This window comes from Protopterus annectens, chromosome 12.part0, assembly GCF_019279795.1.
Source record: "Protopterus annectens isolate FY-2018-M chromosome 12.part0, PAN1.0, whole genome shotgun sequence".
NCBI lineage: Eukaryota > Metazoa > Chordata > Ceratodontiformes > Protopteridae > Protopterus > Protopterus annectens.
This window is the reverse complement of record NC_056746.1, coordinates 502,641,544-502,659,102: the sequence shown is the minus strand read 5'-3', so window position 1 is coordinate 502,659,102 and position 17,559 is coordinate 502,641,544. Positions and strand designations below refer to the sequence as shown.

Genomic DNA, 17,559 nt, shown 5'->3' with positions numbered 1-17,559 from the left:
CAGCCTGTTCATCTGACTGCTTGTTTCCTCCAATTCCAGTGATCGTTTCCCAGTCCAGGCTCTTCTCTCTGGATAAGAGCATTATTTTGGCCTCTCAGAAGCCATCTGCCAAGAAGGTGTATTCCAGCAAATGGAAGAGATTTTCTGTTTGGGCTAAACAACACACACTAGATTCCTTTTCAGCTTCTATCCCTAACATTGTTGTTCTTAGCCTCACTTTTTCATCAAGGTGCCAGTTTTTCTAGGATTAATCTCCAGTTGGCGGCCATCAACAACTTCCATTAGAATGAAAGTCCTACCTTTTCTTCTAGGCTTTGCAAAGCCTTTCTCAAAGGGATTTTTTTACTCGGATACCCTGTCAAGTATCCCTCCCCTCCATGGGATCTTATTGTGGTGTTGCAGTCTTTGATGCAGAAGCCCTTTGAGCCTGAGGCGTCCTGTGAATTCAAATTCCTGTCCTGGAAGACGGCCTTTTTTGTGGCTGTTACTTCAGCCAGGAGGGTTTCTGAGTTGCAGGCTGTGTGCATCAAGCCCCCCTTCATGGTTTTTCATAAGGATAGGGTGTCTCTCAGGACCAATCCCTCTTTTGTTCCTAAAGTAGCCTCGGAGGCTAATCTTAACCCACCTATTCAACTTCCTGTGTCCACCTATTCAACTTCCTGTGTTCCTCCCCAATTTCTCCAGTAAAGGGGAATATAAGTTGCATTGTCTGGATGTCCTTAGACAGTTATGTTTTTACCTCAAGAGAGCTGAAAAAGTTCAGAAGTCTGATCAGGTCTTTGTTGCCTTCTCTCAAGCTAAGAAAGGACAAGAAGTTTCCAAGGTATCTATTTCTTGTTGGATCGCCAGTTGTATTTCCTACATTTACGAAAGCAGACACCTGGAGCTTTCTGGACCAGTTAAAGCTCTCTCTACTAGGTCAGTAGCCACATCTTCTGCCTTCTTGGTAGGTCAATAGCCGCATCTTCTGCCTTCTTGGTGAAACTTTCTTTTGATGAGATTTGCCCTGCTGCCATTTGGTCTAACCCCCTTACCTTTGTTATAAGGTGGACTTGGTGTCCAGGAGCAGGGCTTGCTTTGGTTCCTCTGTGCTCCAGCATGTCCTTCCCCAAGACCCCCCATGGTTCATAGTATCTGGGGACTCTGACCCATCTGTGATCAGTAATGACACAACGTCCGATAGTTATGTATGTACTTGCCATAACTTGGAATCTGCTGTCCCGGTGTCATTATTCAGCATGTTCCCTCCCTCCTTCCCCTGGTTTTGGAGTTATGGAGCGATGCATCTCTTAGTAGTTTTTTCATCTTTACTTCACTTCCTCCTTCACTGCCTCCTTTCTGTCTAGAAAACTCTATCTGAGGGTTGTGGGTAGCAAAGGATCTTGGGAAGGGGAGGAGCTTGAGCTCAGGAGCTGTCCTGTTAGTTGCTGTTTCGGATCTGACATCTGATCCTAGACCCATCCATGATGAATAATGACACTGGATAGCACAGATTCCAAGTTATGGTAAGTACATAACTCTTTTCTGCACCTGGAAAACTGAGCTGACACAGCAGTCACATCTGTCCTCCCCATGTCTACTGCAACAGATTCCAGAGCTGCTAAATGAACTTGGGTCACCTGGGTCGTAGAGCTTTTTCTCTCTATGCCAACAGAGTCTAAATAGAAGAGGACAAAGTTAGTGCAGCTCGTTTCATATTACCTCTGCATTCTGTAAAGATCCAATACCTAGGTTATGCTGTTAGAGGATGAAGACTATCTTAAGCAGTCTGCCTGTGATGACCATGGTGTCAGCAGTTGACTTCGTTATTGACCATATCAGTTTGTCTGTTATTTCATCACCAGATGCTGACGGTCAAGTCTTTCTTGATGCCTTTGCTTCCACTGTAGTAATATGTAGCTAGGTGTTGTTTCTTAACATAACTCGAGGAGGTTTAGGTTCACTATTCTGAAATTGTAAGTCTTTCTTGCCTTTGCTTCCATTGTAGTAATATGTAGCTAGATGTGGTTTCTTAACAGAACTCTGGAGGGGGATGATAATACGGGTAGTATGTATAACTGGCATACTTTACTATCGGTAGTTGTAGTGAAAAGTAGTCTGTTAAAATGTTGAAGTTGGACTACTGGAAAGTTGCAAGGCTATACTGTTAAAGAAGTGTAGTTAATGACAAGTGGTTTTCATTACTTTTTTTCAGGTTTTGAACATTCCATTTTCTAACCTTGTGTTAGCATGCCACCTAGACAGGCTGGTTTTGCATGTTGGGTTTGATTTCTCAGAGTGCACAAGTTGGTATGTCTTTATGTTCAGGACCACGTTATACATGACCACTGATGTTAGACCATGTTAGCTGCATTTTAAGTTTTAACAGTAATTGTGTTTCTTATATTTTGTCATCTTTTATTACTGCATTTGTTTTATTTTAGATGTGGAAGTTCACGCAAGGTCGCCATGTGGTGAGAAAGGAGGTGGCTTCTATAACTAAAGTAAGTGAAACATGCTGTTGTCCTACCTGAGTTATTACCTGGGAACAGCTACAATGCAGTAAATGAAGTACTGTGATCTGAGGACATGGTTGTAATTTACCTGGAAGAGAATGTTCACAAATATAGGATCTTGAATACTATGTCTGGTTCCCTCATATTTCCCCTGTGTTTTATAAGAAGAAAACTGTTCAAAGTGGCAGTGGAACAAGAAGCATCCCATTAAGTGCGTGTATGCTAACCTGAGTAGTCCCTGTTTTCAGGATCTACTGCTCTGGTATCCATTACCTTGCAGTTTGTGTTCACCCTTCCAAGGCACTGCTGGTTGTTCCTATGATGTGTTATTTGGGGTGTTTGCTTATCAGGGATTCATTTCTGGACCTGACTTCCTCCCTGGCTGAGAAAAGTTTTGGACAAGTGGGGGGGGCTTCCTACAACCCCTTGTCCCCACTGTTTGAGTGTGCTTTTGATTTGACTGTATTTATAGCCCTCCAGTCACTATTTCAATGTATTTTATACTTTGTCATTTATCACTTTTATTCATTGTGTTTTAGCTTATTTTGTGTATACTTAACATAATTGTTCTGTTTCTTAGTTAATTGTAAAGTGCTTCGATAATGAGCACTTAATCACGAATTTGAACTGGGATCACTGTCATGCAGTTGTCAAGAAAAAAAATGTGTAAAACTTTGGATCATTGGAAATGCACAATTATACCATGACCCCCAATTAATATTCCAAAACGTGCACACTGATTGGCCAGCGTGCACGTTGTAAATCGACTTATACTAATGGAAAAAGGTCCGGTCGCCCGGACTTTTTCCATTAGTATAAGTCTCTTTTAAAACACTGTCTCGCTATGTTAAGTGTTTAACATAACGAGACAGGTTTAAAAAAAGCAACGGAGATCTCCGTTGCTTTTTTTTAAAGCTGTCTCGCTATGTTAAACTCCTTTAACATAGCGACACAGTGTGTAAAAAGCAACGGAGATCTTGCTTTCTCCGTTGCTTTTTTTTTTAAAACCTGTCTCGCTATGTTAAATAGGTTTAACATAGCGAGACAGCTTTAAAATAAGCAATGGAGATCTCCGTTGCTTATTTTAAAGCTGTCTCCCTATGTTAAACCCATTTAAAATAACGAGACAGGTTTAAAAAAAAAAGCAACGGAGAAAGCAAGATCTCTGTTGCTTTTTACTGTTTCGCTATGTTAAATGGGTTTAACATAGCGAGACAGCTTTAAAATAAGCAACGGATAGTGAAACAGTAAAAAGCAACGGAGATCTTGCTTTCTCCGTTGCTTTTGGCCACAACTCTGATGTACTGCGTAGGCATGCGCAGTACATCAGAACTGCTGCGGATACCAGACAGCTGCGGAAGGGCAGCAAAGAAGCATTATACAATGCCATTATTTAAGAAAAGTAATTATTTCTTTTCTTAAATAATGTCATAGTATAATAGCAATAGCCCACTTCTGGGTGTGGGTAATGCGGGATTTACCCACGGTTGTCTTTGTTTGGTCCCTCTGGACCAAACCACGCCAACCGTGGGTAAATCCCGCATTACCCACACCCAGGCGTGGGTTATTGCTATAATAAAAACTGCACTAGCATTGATCCCCTGAAGTTGAGTATTGTATACGTGAATTGAACAAGTTGAAATATCATCCATTCTACCCTTGATCAGGAGCAGGGATGCTACCATGTTTTTACTCATAATTGGTTTAGCCAGAATGTTTAACAAAACTTCTACTACTAATGTTTTGGAAGTATGTTTGTCAATTATATTTTATAGCATCAAATTTTATTTTTTTTGTTAACCAGACTAGGCAGACTGCACCATAAACAGTGAGGCCCTTTCTCATTGGTGCTCAGGAAAGCAACAACTGAATTTCCATATAATAATGAATTTGAAGTGGAACATTTTTTAAAAATGTAGTGCATTTTGTGGTAAATATTTTTCTTTGCATACTACTTGATTGATTAATCCATCGACATCACACTATATTAGATTGATGTTGACTGGCTAAATAATAGTACACATTACATTAATGTGTTCAGAGCAGCCATGTGTAGAAATATTTTTTTCCGTTATTGTTTGTCCCTTAGTCTGCTAATCATCAGTTTCCACCTTTACTCTAGATGCATTCATAATGGTTTTCCAAATGCCCTGAATTCCTATTAACTCCTTGGCAGCATGATTAAGCACATCACCAACAGTATCCACCCCTGGCACACACTTGCCTGATACTTAACACAGACGTGTTGCTTGATGGCCTGTCATCCCCTGCCCTTATACTACCTGCTGTACAAGTCAGCCCCCATTGGGCCTCATTACTGTAAAGGACTGATATCGCTCCCTTCTGCTAGGATGCTCACTCCTACCTTCCCTTGTGCACAGTTTGCTAGTCCGTCTGACGTTGTCTGCGTTGCAGTAAGGACTTTATCCCTTTGTACCACAGAACTGGATACTGATTTACTTATACTAAAGGAATTTGAAATGATTGGTAATGAACCTTTCCTGTTTTGTTTTTTTTTTTTACCGTAAACTGATCCAAAGCTTTGCAGTTCATATTTCCTTTTGCTAAAAAAGATTTTCTCCAGTTTGATTCTTATCTGGGGTACTTTTTTGTGTAGAATCTGCATTAAGTCCTACCTGCACCCATGGGGGTTTTCTCCACATGCACTGTTTTTCTCCCACTTTCAAAATATGTGGTAAACAAATTGACATTCTGACCGTACATGTGCATGAAGAGAAAAGTGTGTGTCTGTATTTTAAGATGAAATGACACCCTTCCCAGAATGGTCTTGTGTGCCTTGTACCCATTAGCTGCTGGGATAAACTTCTGCATCCTCGTAACCATGTGAAAAGATAAACAGGTTTTTGATGTATGGATGGACGGACTGAAAAACTGCTAGGAGCCATCACCACTTGGATGCATTTTTGTTGGCCTTCAGTGGGTCATTTAGTATCAGGCTGATTGCTGAAGAGCTTTTGCTGCATTTCAGCTTAAACAGTTGCCATCTATTGAGCTCATGCTGTGCCCCCTCAGATAAGGATTTGGTCTGTCAACGAATATGAGAGTCTGGTCTGGTTTTAGAAGCTCTGGTTCTTTCTGGAGAGTTGTCACGATCACTTAACCTTATTACCCAGACTGTTGAAGGAATTTGTAGACAGTGCAGATGCAAGCTACCATTCAGAATACAGATCTCTAATGACACCTTTAAGGAAACTTCTGATTATTGATCTTAGCATTCTGGTTCTTTCAATTTTTCTTGAAGTCCATTTCTAAAAGTGCCAAGGACCCACTGTCCACGTTTGCTGAGGATCATTTGTGAAGAGTTTCATACATCTGGTTATCATGAGAGCTGCCCTACAGTTTTGGCAGATTCATGCTTTATCTATATTTTTATTTGCATCCATAGTCAGCTCTGGTTGTCCCAGTTTTGCTCTTCTGCCAACCACGTTCCAACCCTGTAGTGATTTCCTGTTTACAGTGGGGCTGTTTTCTCAGTTAACATATGCTGTGACAGGGTGCGGACCTTTGGCATCTGACTTTAAGTATGGATAGGGTTTCTTCTTTTATTGCATTCCAGCTTTCTCCCCATACTGATCCAACCACAGAACAATGGGACACAGGCCCTTGGTCTTGGATGGTTCTGTCTGTAAGTTAATATAGGAACATAATAAGCCTGCTGTATCCCATATCCCAGCTTGTGATACTGTGCCAAGATATACCAAAGTGCTTAATTAGTTAAGGTTTCTGCCTTACTTCTCCAGGGGCTGTGGTTCTGTGTTTGTGGAGTTTTCCTGTTCTGCCTGTGCATGGGTTTTCTTCAGGTACTTCAATTTACTTCTACTTCCCCAAAAATATTGGTGAATTGGTTATAATAAGTGATCCATATATTTAGTTTTTTCCTTTGTGACTTGGATCATGGCTGAAGGTGAAAAAAGAGGACCAGTTTTCTTTCATATAAATGCTGTTTGAAGCTGTCATGACCTTCCTCCCTGAAGAGGAGTACCAACTCTTAACGTGCTTCACGCCATCCCTTTCTGCCAGCTTCATTCATTATAGAAGTTAGTTGAACTGTGGATGGTAACTACATAGACTGGACTGAACCTGTACTCCAGGCTACTCTGTATTCTCTGCAGTCTGGAGCTGTGTAAACCATAGCTGAGTCCCTTACCAGTTGTTTGAAGCATCTGTGGTATGAGAATGGTCAAATTTTCTTGAAGTCACAAATCATATGGGCATGAATGGAACTCCTAGACAGTCTATGAACTTGGCCACACTGTTAGTTCATTTGCTGTATCATTTTGTCATTTTAAAATATTTGCACTAATTTTTCTCTTTTAAAAGCGCATTGCTATCTTTCATATCTGCACTTTGCCTGCTGTTGTAAATGAAATTTGTCAGCAACTAAAATCAAATCTTGATGGCAGCACTGTCTCCAAACTTTTTGTGGTATCTTTCAGCGTTTCCCAGTTAGGGGTCGCCATAGCGGAACTCCGGTCCGCTAATGATTGGCAGTAGATTTTTACGTACCGAGTTGCCAGCCCTGACTTACAACCTTCAACGAAGGTACACGAATTCATACATGTCTCCACACACAAGACGCTTTAGCTGAGAATCGAACAGGACGTCTTATTGTGAGGCGACAACACTACCGCAGCACCACCACTGCGGTTAGCACGGTCTCCAAATTAAAGTAATTAAATAACTTTTGTATAAGTTATTTCTTTTCTTAATCTTTGTAATATTTGTGGTTGTTTGAAGCAGAAACTTAACAGCAGACTAAGTGCTATAATTTTCATATTTGATTTTTCAGCTATGAATCTTTCATAAAGGCTATGCAGTTTGACCCAGATTTTTTTGTCTTACACTTGCATTAAAGGGAGGAATTCCCTCCCATGGTCAAACACCATTGTACTTATTGTTATTGTCTTTTTAGGTGTTTCACTGAAGTGTATAATATTCATGCAGAAAAAAATATACACACACACACACACATTATATATATATATATATATATATATATATATATATATATATATATATATATATATATATATATATGGATTCACTTCAGAAGCTCGAATTTACAAAATCTCGAACTTCAAGTAACCGAAACCAAAACATCGAGTTTTGTAAACTCGAACAACTGAAATGAAACGAAAAAAAAAAAAAAAAGACAAACTTCGCTTTTGCAGGGGGGCTGTGCCCCCCACACCCCTCTACTTAAATATACCAACTCCAAGATCGCGCTACAGTGGGGAAATGGGAAATCTCCCGTCTTGCGCTGTATGCAGAAGCGCAAAACGGGAGATTTCTCATTTCCTGTCAACACCACACAAAAAAATAAAACATTACGTACACACAGAGCGTACAAGAATCCTTGCCTCTGTGTGTACGCAATGTTATTAAGGTAAGTAAACTTTTATTTTTCAACACTACACATATTGGATTTACTGAAATCTCGATCATATGGTCTCGACCATACGAAATTCGAGATTTCAGTAATTCGATTATGTGAAGTGTACCCATATATATATATATATATATATATATATATATATATATATATATATATATATATATGGTCCCCCTTCACAAGATCGAGTTACTGAACGCTCAAAATTCATAAGCTCGAGCTCAGAATCTCATGTTTTCAGTAACTCGAAATTGTGAAGGGAAGAGAAGGGGAAAGAAAAAAAAACAAGTTTACCAACATGTTTGCAGGGGGCAGAGTCCCTCTGCACACACTCCCTGCTTAAATATATCAGCTCTGTGACCGCACTATAGAGGAGGAACAGAAATTCTCCCGTTGTGCGCTTCTGCATACAGCGCCAAATGGGAGATTTCCCTTCTCACCGTTGTAGTGCAATCTCTGAGTTGGTATATTTAAGTAGGGGGTGTGGGGGATGCAGGGGGGCTTGCCCCCCCCTGCAAAAATATTAGAAAGATTGTTTTGCAGGTGTTTTTATTCCTCTGCAGAATTTCAAGTTACTGCAAACTCGAGATTTTGGCTTTGAGCTTATGAATTTAGAGTTTTCAGTAATTCGATCTTCTGAAGGGGAGATATATATATATATATATATATATATATATATATATATATATATATATATATATATATAAAATTATTATTATTTATTTTTTTTTCCAAAGCAAGAGTGCTTGTCGAATCCATATGCAGGGTAATCTTCTTTTGCCTTTCTTGTGCATCTTTTAAGGACCCGCACACGCACACACACACGCACACACACGCACACACACACACGCGCACACACACACACGCGCACACACACACACACGCGCACACACACACACGCGCACACACACACGCGCACACACACACGCGCACACACACACGCACACACACACGCGCACACACACACACAATGTTTGCCCTAGGGTCGTAAGAGTATCTGCTTTTATAAGTTGGATTTATGTACATTGATGAGCAGCAGTAAATGTAAAGCACGAGTCTGTGTCTAGTGCTTGACTCTGTAATAAAGACCTGTGCACCACTATACATTTCAAACCACTGAGCTGCAGTATTTTAATTTATCTCTAATTTATACTAGCCTGTGATTTTTTTTTTTAGAAAATGGGAAAATTGTAGATAGTGACACTTATGCCTGGTTGAATGCATTTAAACCTGTTTGTCGAATTCTGATGGATCAGACTTCTGTTGGAAGAATTTATAACTTAGCTTTTCAAGTCAGTTACATTAATTGGGAAACACAGGGAGGTAGTGTCCCCAGTGTGGCAGTGACATTTCTTCCATCAGGCTTAAGTACTTTTGTTCAGGTGTGGCTAGGTGTTTTCATATCGATCAAATGTACTTCTCTTGATTTTGTATTGAATTATAGGTTCATAGGTAGGTACTAGGCTATCTGCCCAAGGGCCTTTATAAGCCTGGCCAGAGTGTGTCAGCTTTCGCCGCCCCATTAAATTAACTGAGCCTCTGTCAAGAAGAGCCAATGAAGTGGTCCCAGGGGTGTATTTTCTGTTACTCCTCCACCCATCAAGGTTTCTCTTGAAGAGTGTTAGTGAGGGGCTTTGCCTAATGTAGTTAGGAATTTTGTTCCAAAGCATGGGGAGTCTCTATGATGGGAATCTATCCCTACAGCATGTTCTATTTATTGTTGTGGCGAGGTTTAGCTCACTAGAGCAAGTGGCTCGCAGTGACTTGGATTTCTTTAGGTGGAGCATGTCCATCTATTCTGAGTTGGACATGGCTTTGTAAGTCAGGCAGAGATCACCTCTGAGTAAGCGAAATGCGACTGAGTACAGCTGGAGTTTTTCCATTCTGGCTGCATAGGACATATGTTTGAGGCCAGTAATCCTCTTGGTGAGGTACTTTTGTGGTCTTTCCAGCTGTTGAAAGTGTCTTGTGAGGTACATCCCAAATGGGGCATTGTACTCTATGATGGGTCAAATGTACCATATCCTGTAGGGATTCATTTTTTGTGAAGGCTGTGTCAATCAGTAGTAGTTATACCTTCATTTTTCCATTAGATATTACTTGGATATTGGATTTCAAAGCAATCCACAGGTAGCATCAAGGGAATTGCCATCTTTTTGATACTCCCAGAGCAGGAGTAAAACATTGGCTACCCATAAAATAAGGGAGCATTTCATTTTTCTGCAGATATTCCTTTCCCTGTAGATCTAGTTAAAGCATCTGTAATTCAGCTTCACTGTACTCGACATGTTTGAAGAATATTCTTCTGGAATAAATTATTTTACTGTAGTAGACTCTAATTTTTGTATGGGGGAAGATGTGCAGGCAAGATGTGTGCAGTTTTGCATTTACTGCATACATTTTGGTCAAGGGCCATGTCGGAGCTAGCTAGCAATCCAGCATTATGAACAGTGGTTCAAGGTAATAGTCACTGTTGATGTGACATTACAAACCTTGTTCCAAATGGGACAAATGGGGTTGATGCCAATTTGGGTCATGGGACAAAAGAATGTGAAGCCTCTGCTGAGTTCTTCCTGTCCATTCAGACTACTTAAGAGAAAATTAAAAACATGCTGAAGTTGCATTTTCCCCTTCCATATTTTCAAAATCCCACTTGCATATTGAATATTTAAAGTGACAGTGTATTTAATGCATGACTACAAAGATGTTTTCAAAACATTCTTTGAACAATGGGTGATTCAAGTCCTCTGCTTAAATGTATTTTCTCTAGGTCTGGATGCCTTTATTTCAGGGCTGTCTTTGTCAGTAGCTGACAAGATTTTTGCTCCAGTCCTTACTTATTCTGAATTTACTAAGACTAGCTCAGCTGAAGCAGATGAAGATCATATCATCTGTAGTTCACTGATAGCAGTTGCAGTTGGGAAAGGCTCTGTGCTGCTAGAGCTGGTGGTTCTTTCTCTTGACTGGCCTCTGATTTTTTCTGTTTAGTGAATGGTGGCATTGAGTCAGTAATAGCGGTCCAACCATGCCTTTCTCCTATTTCCATTTTACCAACAAATACATAACAACCACTTCTATTGATGACTGCTGTTTTGCTTCAGTTACACTTGTCATCTGGTATAGAAGACCACACCCATACTGTTCTCGGCAGCATAGGGGATTGCCCATATTTTTCAACCAGTAAACTGTTCTTAATTAGGCAAGTACATTGCAAGACACTGGTAATAGTTTATTCTTTTAGGTTCACAATCTCTGTAGGGTCACGGCCTTTTTGGAGTTGTGGTTTAAATTACTTGCTTCAGACCATGAGTGTTCATGGTGAATATTTTGATTACTTGATCTACAGTAATGGACATTTCATGACCTTGCTGAACTTGGGCTCTTTGTCTCGGGGCTGTAGTCCCCCCACCCCGGCCCAATGCAAGCCGTTTTCTATCCATCAAGTGCCAATTTGCTTGAAGGACTATGAAGTAGTAGTTACTTGCTGCTTTTCAGTACACAGCAGCTAGAAGATAGGAGGCTATAGATCAAGAGAATTAAAAAGTCCTAGTCGGCACTCGCACTGGAAGAAAGGAGCTGTACATCACTCCTTCCAAGCAGTCAGAATGCTAGGATCAGCTTTTTCCAGTTCTTACAAACAGGAATTGAAGACCACACTTGTCTGGTAGACCTACACACGAGCCACAGCCCAGAAGCATGTCAGCAGTAGGCTTAGGAGGGCTGGTTACATTGATTTTATTGCTCAGCAGCAGGTGGATGTAGTCGAGATGAACAGAAGCAGGGAGAAAAATAGCACTTTAGGTGCTCACAGCTGAAGGACAGTGATATGTCACTGCTTCCATGAAGTCGTGAAGATTTTGTGGACAGCATGGTAGATCACTGCTTACACGCTGTAGTTTGATCCTGATTTGCAGTCACTGTTATGGAGTTTGCAAGTCCTCGCTTTCCGAATGGATTTTCTGTGACTACTCTGGAAGTTTCCTCCTTTTGTGTCAAGAATTATGCTGATTGGTTGGCTACTCTGAAGTGACCATAGGTACTACCTTTACCCTTAACTTTAGGACCAGATTCATAGAAAAAAAATGTGCCAATAGTGACTAGCTCAGTTACTCATTTAACAAATGCGTATATTAAAACATGGAAGCAGCACTTTCCTGTGCTTTGAAGCAGAAATGCAAGACCAAACTTTAACATTCCTCAGTACCAGAGTACTGTAAAATCAGGCTAGGCAGTTTAACAATGATTTCTGTAAATTGGAAGTGAGTGGGCGGGTAGAATAGTACTACAAAATAGAAGATAGATCTAATGCATTACGTTTAAGGCCGTCTAGTGAAGAGGAAAAAAAGATGGTGGATTGGAGAGGAAATGAGATATGGAAGAAGGCCAAGAAGTGCTACATGGGGGTTGGCAGTGTGACTTAATCTTATTGTGAGAGGTGAGTCAGGAATATTTTAGCAGTTCAGACCGCTACAGTGAAAGATTTGAGATAATTTGTTGAGTGCTAAAGAGAGATGGGCACTACACACAAGGAGATAACAGAATTGTATAAGGAATGAGCTTGGGAGTAGGTGAAATGAGCTAGCTATGCGGGAAGCATAGTGGGAGATAGGGAACTTGAGACTTTATGGTTGGAGATTGTGAAGGGGAAGAAGGATAGAAGGGCAGCTGATGGTCCTAGAAAGTGTAATAGAAAGAAGGCTGCAGAAATTGGGAATAGGAAGATGTAGCTGAAGTGAAAGTAGGAGTGGGGAATATGAGGACCTGAGGAAAAAACAGTAATGTAATTTATTGGATGAATTAAACAGGATGAAGTATGGCGCGTGTGAGCTAAGAGACTGAAGTTGCGGAGAAGGCGAAAACAAGTTTGGATATAGCTGAGCCTTTATGTTAAAGGCAGCTAAGCAAAATAGAAGCGGAGAAGTTATTTATATCAGAGTTGAAAGAGTGGATTGATGTTGGTGGAGTGGTTCCAGATTCAGCAGATATGTTCCAGGAGAAGTTGTTCAAGAGAGAAGATAAGCCAGCAGGGATGTATTTTTTTACAACCCTTTAATCTGGAGGGTTGTGGGATGTTTACTTAAAAGAAACGATTAACCAAAGTGAACCAGAGAGCGAAGTGGCCGCATCATGGGGTGAGATAATGGAGAAAATACAAGTTGCTGAAGATATGACAAAAAGAAAATCATACACACAGACATTGAAAGAGGGAGAAAGAAGTGAAGAGGTGAATGAGGGGAAGAAATGTAGTAAGAATAAGCAGAAAGAAACTGGACTGGACAGGTATAAGGTATGGGACAGTATAATTGAGCACTGGGTGTTTCACCCAAGGAGGTAAGAGCTTTAATTCTTATCAACAAATAAACATACTGTGACATATTTTTTGACTCGGGACAGTATATGGAATTTATTTTAGAAAAATGTGAAGAAGAAAAAACTGTAATCCATAGACTGAATATGTAGTACAGGCATTTAATAGACAAAAAAAAGTCATGATGCAGTTTAGAATGGAAATTGAAAAAGATGAACTGAAAGAACATTTAAAGACAGTATACAAAGATGTGATGGTCACAGCAAAAATATATGATGAAAGAGGTTTATGGACTGGAGTTTGGGAATGTGGGATTATTTTGAAAATTGAGATAATGTGCATATTCCTAGTGTGATTAATATGAATGGTAACAGAGGATTTAAGTACAGAGGCAACCTAAAACATGTTTTTTGTGTGGAAAAGGTGATCACTTGATCAGTGAATGCAATAAAAATGTTTCATGTGTGGAAAAGGCTATGCAGCTAACAAATAAGGAATTTTTAAAAATGTGGAAAACTGGACATGGCTAGATTGTGATGAAAATCTGTAAAGTGTAGATATATAAAGAGTACATGATTCTGTATATGATAAAACATTTAGAAACTATGTGGTACCATTTAGAAAAGGAGCAAGAAAAACAAGAAAAATAGATATAATAATGGAGGCTAAACACGTGGAAAAAGGGGGAAGAAGAATATGTAAACTGGCGATTAGTGAGAGGAAAAAGGCAAAAGAGAACAAAAGAAAATTTAAAAGTGCAACTGTTTAAGAGAATATAAAAGGTAAAGGATGAGAGAGAAACATTTTAAAGCTGAAGGTTTTATCTTTAAATGTGAATATGAACAATAGCAAAAGAAGAATAGGTATTTTAGAATGGTGTGTTTCAATGGGCATGTATGTTATACTAGAAGACACTAGGATTCTGACAGAAGAAAAAAGATTACAAACTGAAGTTCTATGGAGCTGAACAATTATTTGGAATATGGGAAAGGACGTGTTGAGGAATATGTGTACTATGTAAAGAAAACGTTAAAATTCTAGATTTCACAATAGTTGAATTGGGAAGACTAACGGTACTAGACCCAAGATGGAAATGAAGGTTTACAGAATTATCGCTTTGCATGCATATGTTACAAAGGAAAGAAAGAGAAATGATGTTTAAGAAAGTTCTAAATTATGTAGGTGTTAAATATGGATATAATATTAGTGGGAGACTTTAATTACAGTATAAGAAAAGGAAAGAAAAATAATTATATTAAAATGATACATGAGATAATGAGAAGTGGAAAGTTTATATATATATATATATATATATATATATATATATATATATATATATATATATATATATATATATAGATATATATATATATATATATATAGATATATATATATATATGGGAAAACAAGCATTGGAATTGTGGAAGAGGAGAAATTTAAAACTGAAATTGACTACTAAGTGTCAGTTTAAAGATATTGCAAAAACGGGTAAAAAGACAGGTTTTTCATATCATAAAGCTGTATGGGTAGAAGTATATCCGAAAGGAAGATGCATAAAAATAAGTAAAGGTATTAAAAGGCTTAATGAAAAAGACTTAAAGATGATAAAAAATAATTAAATTATGGAAAGTTCATGTAGGTATGAGAATATTAAACTGGACAAGTTGGTGGATAAGTTTTAAGGGAAAATATAACAATTGTGTCTTAGAATGCCAGAATGTAAAGAGTAGAATAGAGAATTTAAGATATAAATGATTGAATCAATAAGTGTTTAAGGAAATAAGAGAGAAAAGCATCATTTTCAGAAAAAAATGTATGATATAAACAAAGGAAAGGTCAAGACCGTTGTATAAACAAAGATATTGTTTAAAAGGAAAAAAAAAGCAGCAGCAGCACCCTACTTGAACAAATTAATGAAAGAATAAAAGAATAGTACGCAAATTAAAGAACAACAAAGGAGAAAATAGAATACATGACAGAATATACAAGGTGATTTAAAAAGCATATAGAACAGAATTTTGTAAAGGAGGAAACGAAAGTGAAACAGAAATGCATTGCATATTTAAAAAAATTAAGTGAAGAAGATAATGAGAATCTGGGAAAAATAAGTATCATCATCATCTTTCGGCTGTTCCTGTTAGGGGTCGCCACAGCAGATCACCTGATGTTCATTGTGTTTCACTGTTGCAGTCATCACTGTAGGGTTCTTCCTGCTGGCAGGCAGTCCTCGGTCGGCCAGAATCCCAAAGTCTGGGTCCGGCGTCGGCTGTTTAGTCATGCTCCCTGACGTCAGAGCGCTAGGAGTAAAAAGCTGCCAGCCAACGCCATGTTCTCCAGTCTTTCTTGCCGTGTGGTGAAAGCAGTTCGCAAGTGCCGGTCGGCTGACTCCTGATATTTTTTCGTGCTTCAGTCCGAAGACTTACTTCTTCTTAAAGCTAAGTACCCCGTTGGGGAAACTTTTTTCTTGCTCCAGTCCGATGTCAGAAAAAGTTAATAATTGCATTTCTTGTGGGAAGCAAATACCTCATAAGGATTTCCATTCTTATTGTATTCCTTGTTTAGGCCCTGACCACGACATAGCTAGTTGTCGGTTTTGTGCTAGATTTAACCAACATACGATTAAGCGAAGGTACGATTTTGCTTTTCACTACTTTGGTAGGCGATTTAATTATAAAATTTCGTCGGACACGCTTCTGACTACCGGAGTTCACAAACGACGCAAGGATAAGGACAGGCCTCCGAGGTCCAAATCAGATGATGTTTTACAAGCAGAACCAGCTACAGGTTCGGCCGTCAGTGAGGCACTTTCGCAGCCCCTGTCGTCGGCCATTTCAGAACAGATTGCCGAAACGGACTCCCACGAGGAGCCAACTAGGCCTTTGAGCACTCCGGTTGCAAGACCTTCAGACAATGCTCCCTCGGATGGTTCCGGAGCCGCTGTGCAGGTACCGGCTTCCGAGGGGGGTTTCAGGCCTACACAGCTTCTGATAAAGGCAAAGCCAAAGACAAAGGCAAAGACTCCTTCTAAATCTAAAACACCAGCCCAGGCCTCTTCTGATCCGGGACCCAAATCTCAGAAAAAGCTACTTAAAATGGCAGAGGACTTACTAACCATGATTAGGGGTTCACATCCCCCTCCAGACAAAAGGCCAAGGGAAGAATTGGATTATGAATCTTCTGATCAGGCATCTATTTCTTCAGTGTCTTCCTCTGAACAGGAATATACTTTCCCTCCTTATGAGGATTCTGATGCTGAGGAATCCATTCCTTCAGCTTCTCCCCCAGAGGATTTTTCTTTTGGAGAAACTTTACATGACATGAGGGAACATTTTCACTGGGAAGGACAGGAGTACTCAGAATCTAAGAGAAGACTTGGGGATTTCCTTCTTCTTCCCCAACATAGACCCCTGGCTATTCCTCCTATTTTGGATATTGTGGATGATGCCTTTTCTGAGGCTAGTTTAACTCCTGACTCCTTCCCTCCAGCCCCTGCTAAGCCCGACAGATATTACAGGGTCCCTGACTCCCACCAGTTCCTTTACAAAAATCCTACTGCTGACCCAGAAACCATTTCTCAGGGTCCTAAGGGGGTTAAGGCCGCTTCTGCTAAAAACCCTATTCCGACAGATAAAGATTCTAGAGCTTTGGAGAGATGGGGCAAAAAAGTGTACACTTCTGCTACTATCTATTAGGGCTTTAACTTGTCGATTTCATATGCTAAAATATCAGCAATTTTTACTGTCTGTTATGAAACAAAAGCTAGGTAACCATTTCTGTATGTGCAGATAAGGAATTACAGGATTTGATGCATGCCACTGAACAAGTGGGGAAGCATGGTTTACACTGTCGTTTTGATGCCTTGGAGGCTTCTTGCAGGGCGGCTGCCTCTGGCACAGTCATTAGAAGGCATGCCTGGTTAAAGGAACAAAACTTACCTGATCAAGTGAAAGCAAAGTTACTGGATGCTCCTGTTCAGCATAATGTTTTGTTTGGGCCTAAGGCTGAAGAGGTGATAAAGAAAATGGAGGATAAGGCAAAATTCATGCAAACAGTTAAAGATTTCTTACAAGTTCAGCCCCCAAGATTTAGCAAAAATTGGCCAACTAAAAATTGGTCCTTTCCCAGCTCGGACAGGCCTCAGAGGGGTAGATATAGGCGCTCCAGAGGGAGGGCCCAAGCACAGACCTCTTACAGACCTAGGCAGTGGAGTGCTTCCACCCCCAGGGGTGGAGAGGACAGACCTCAATCTTATAGAAAACAGGCTCAATGACTCCCCCTGCATGGCTCCAGGTACTTCTCTCCTGGAAGCCCCTCTAGGGGGAAAACTCTCTTTTTCAACAAAA

The 17,559-nt window shown here is 39.9% G+C and overlaps 1 protein-coding gene across 3 annotated transcripts in view; it reads left to right on the top strand.

Moving 5' to 3' along the window:
• Positions 1 to 17,559, top strand: part of POLR3E (RNA polymerase III subunit E) — an 892,447-nt gene that overhangs the window by 542,990 nt on the left and 331,898 nt on the right. For all 3 annotated transcript variants that reach the window (XM_044089628.1, XM_044089629.1, XM_044089630.1), the window contains one exon: positions 2,424 to 2,483. In XM_044089628.1, coding sequence (XP_043945563.1) covers positions 2,424 to 2,483 — 60 coding nt within the window. The remainder of the gene's footprint in view (positions 1 to 2,423; positions 2,484 to 17,559) is intronic.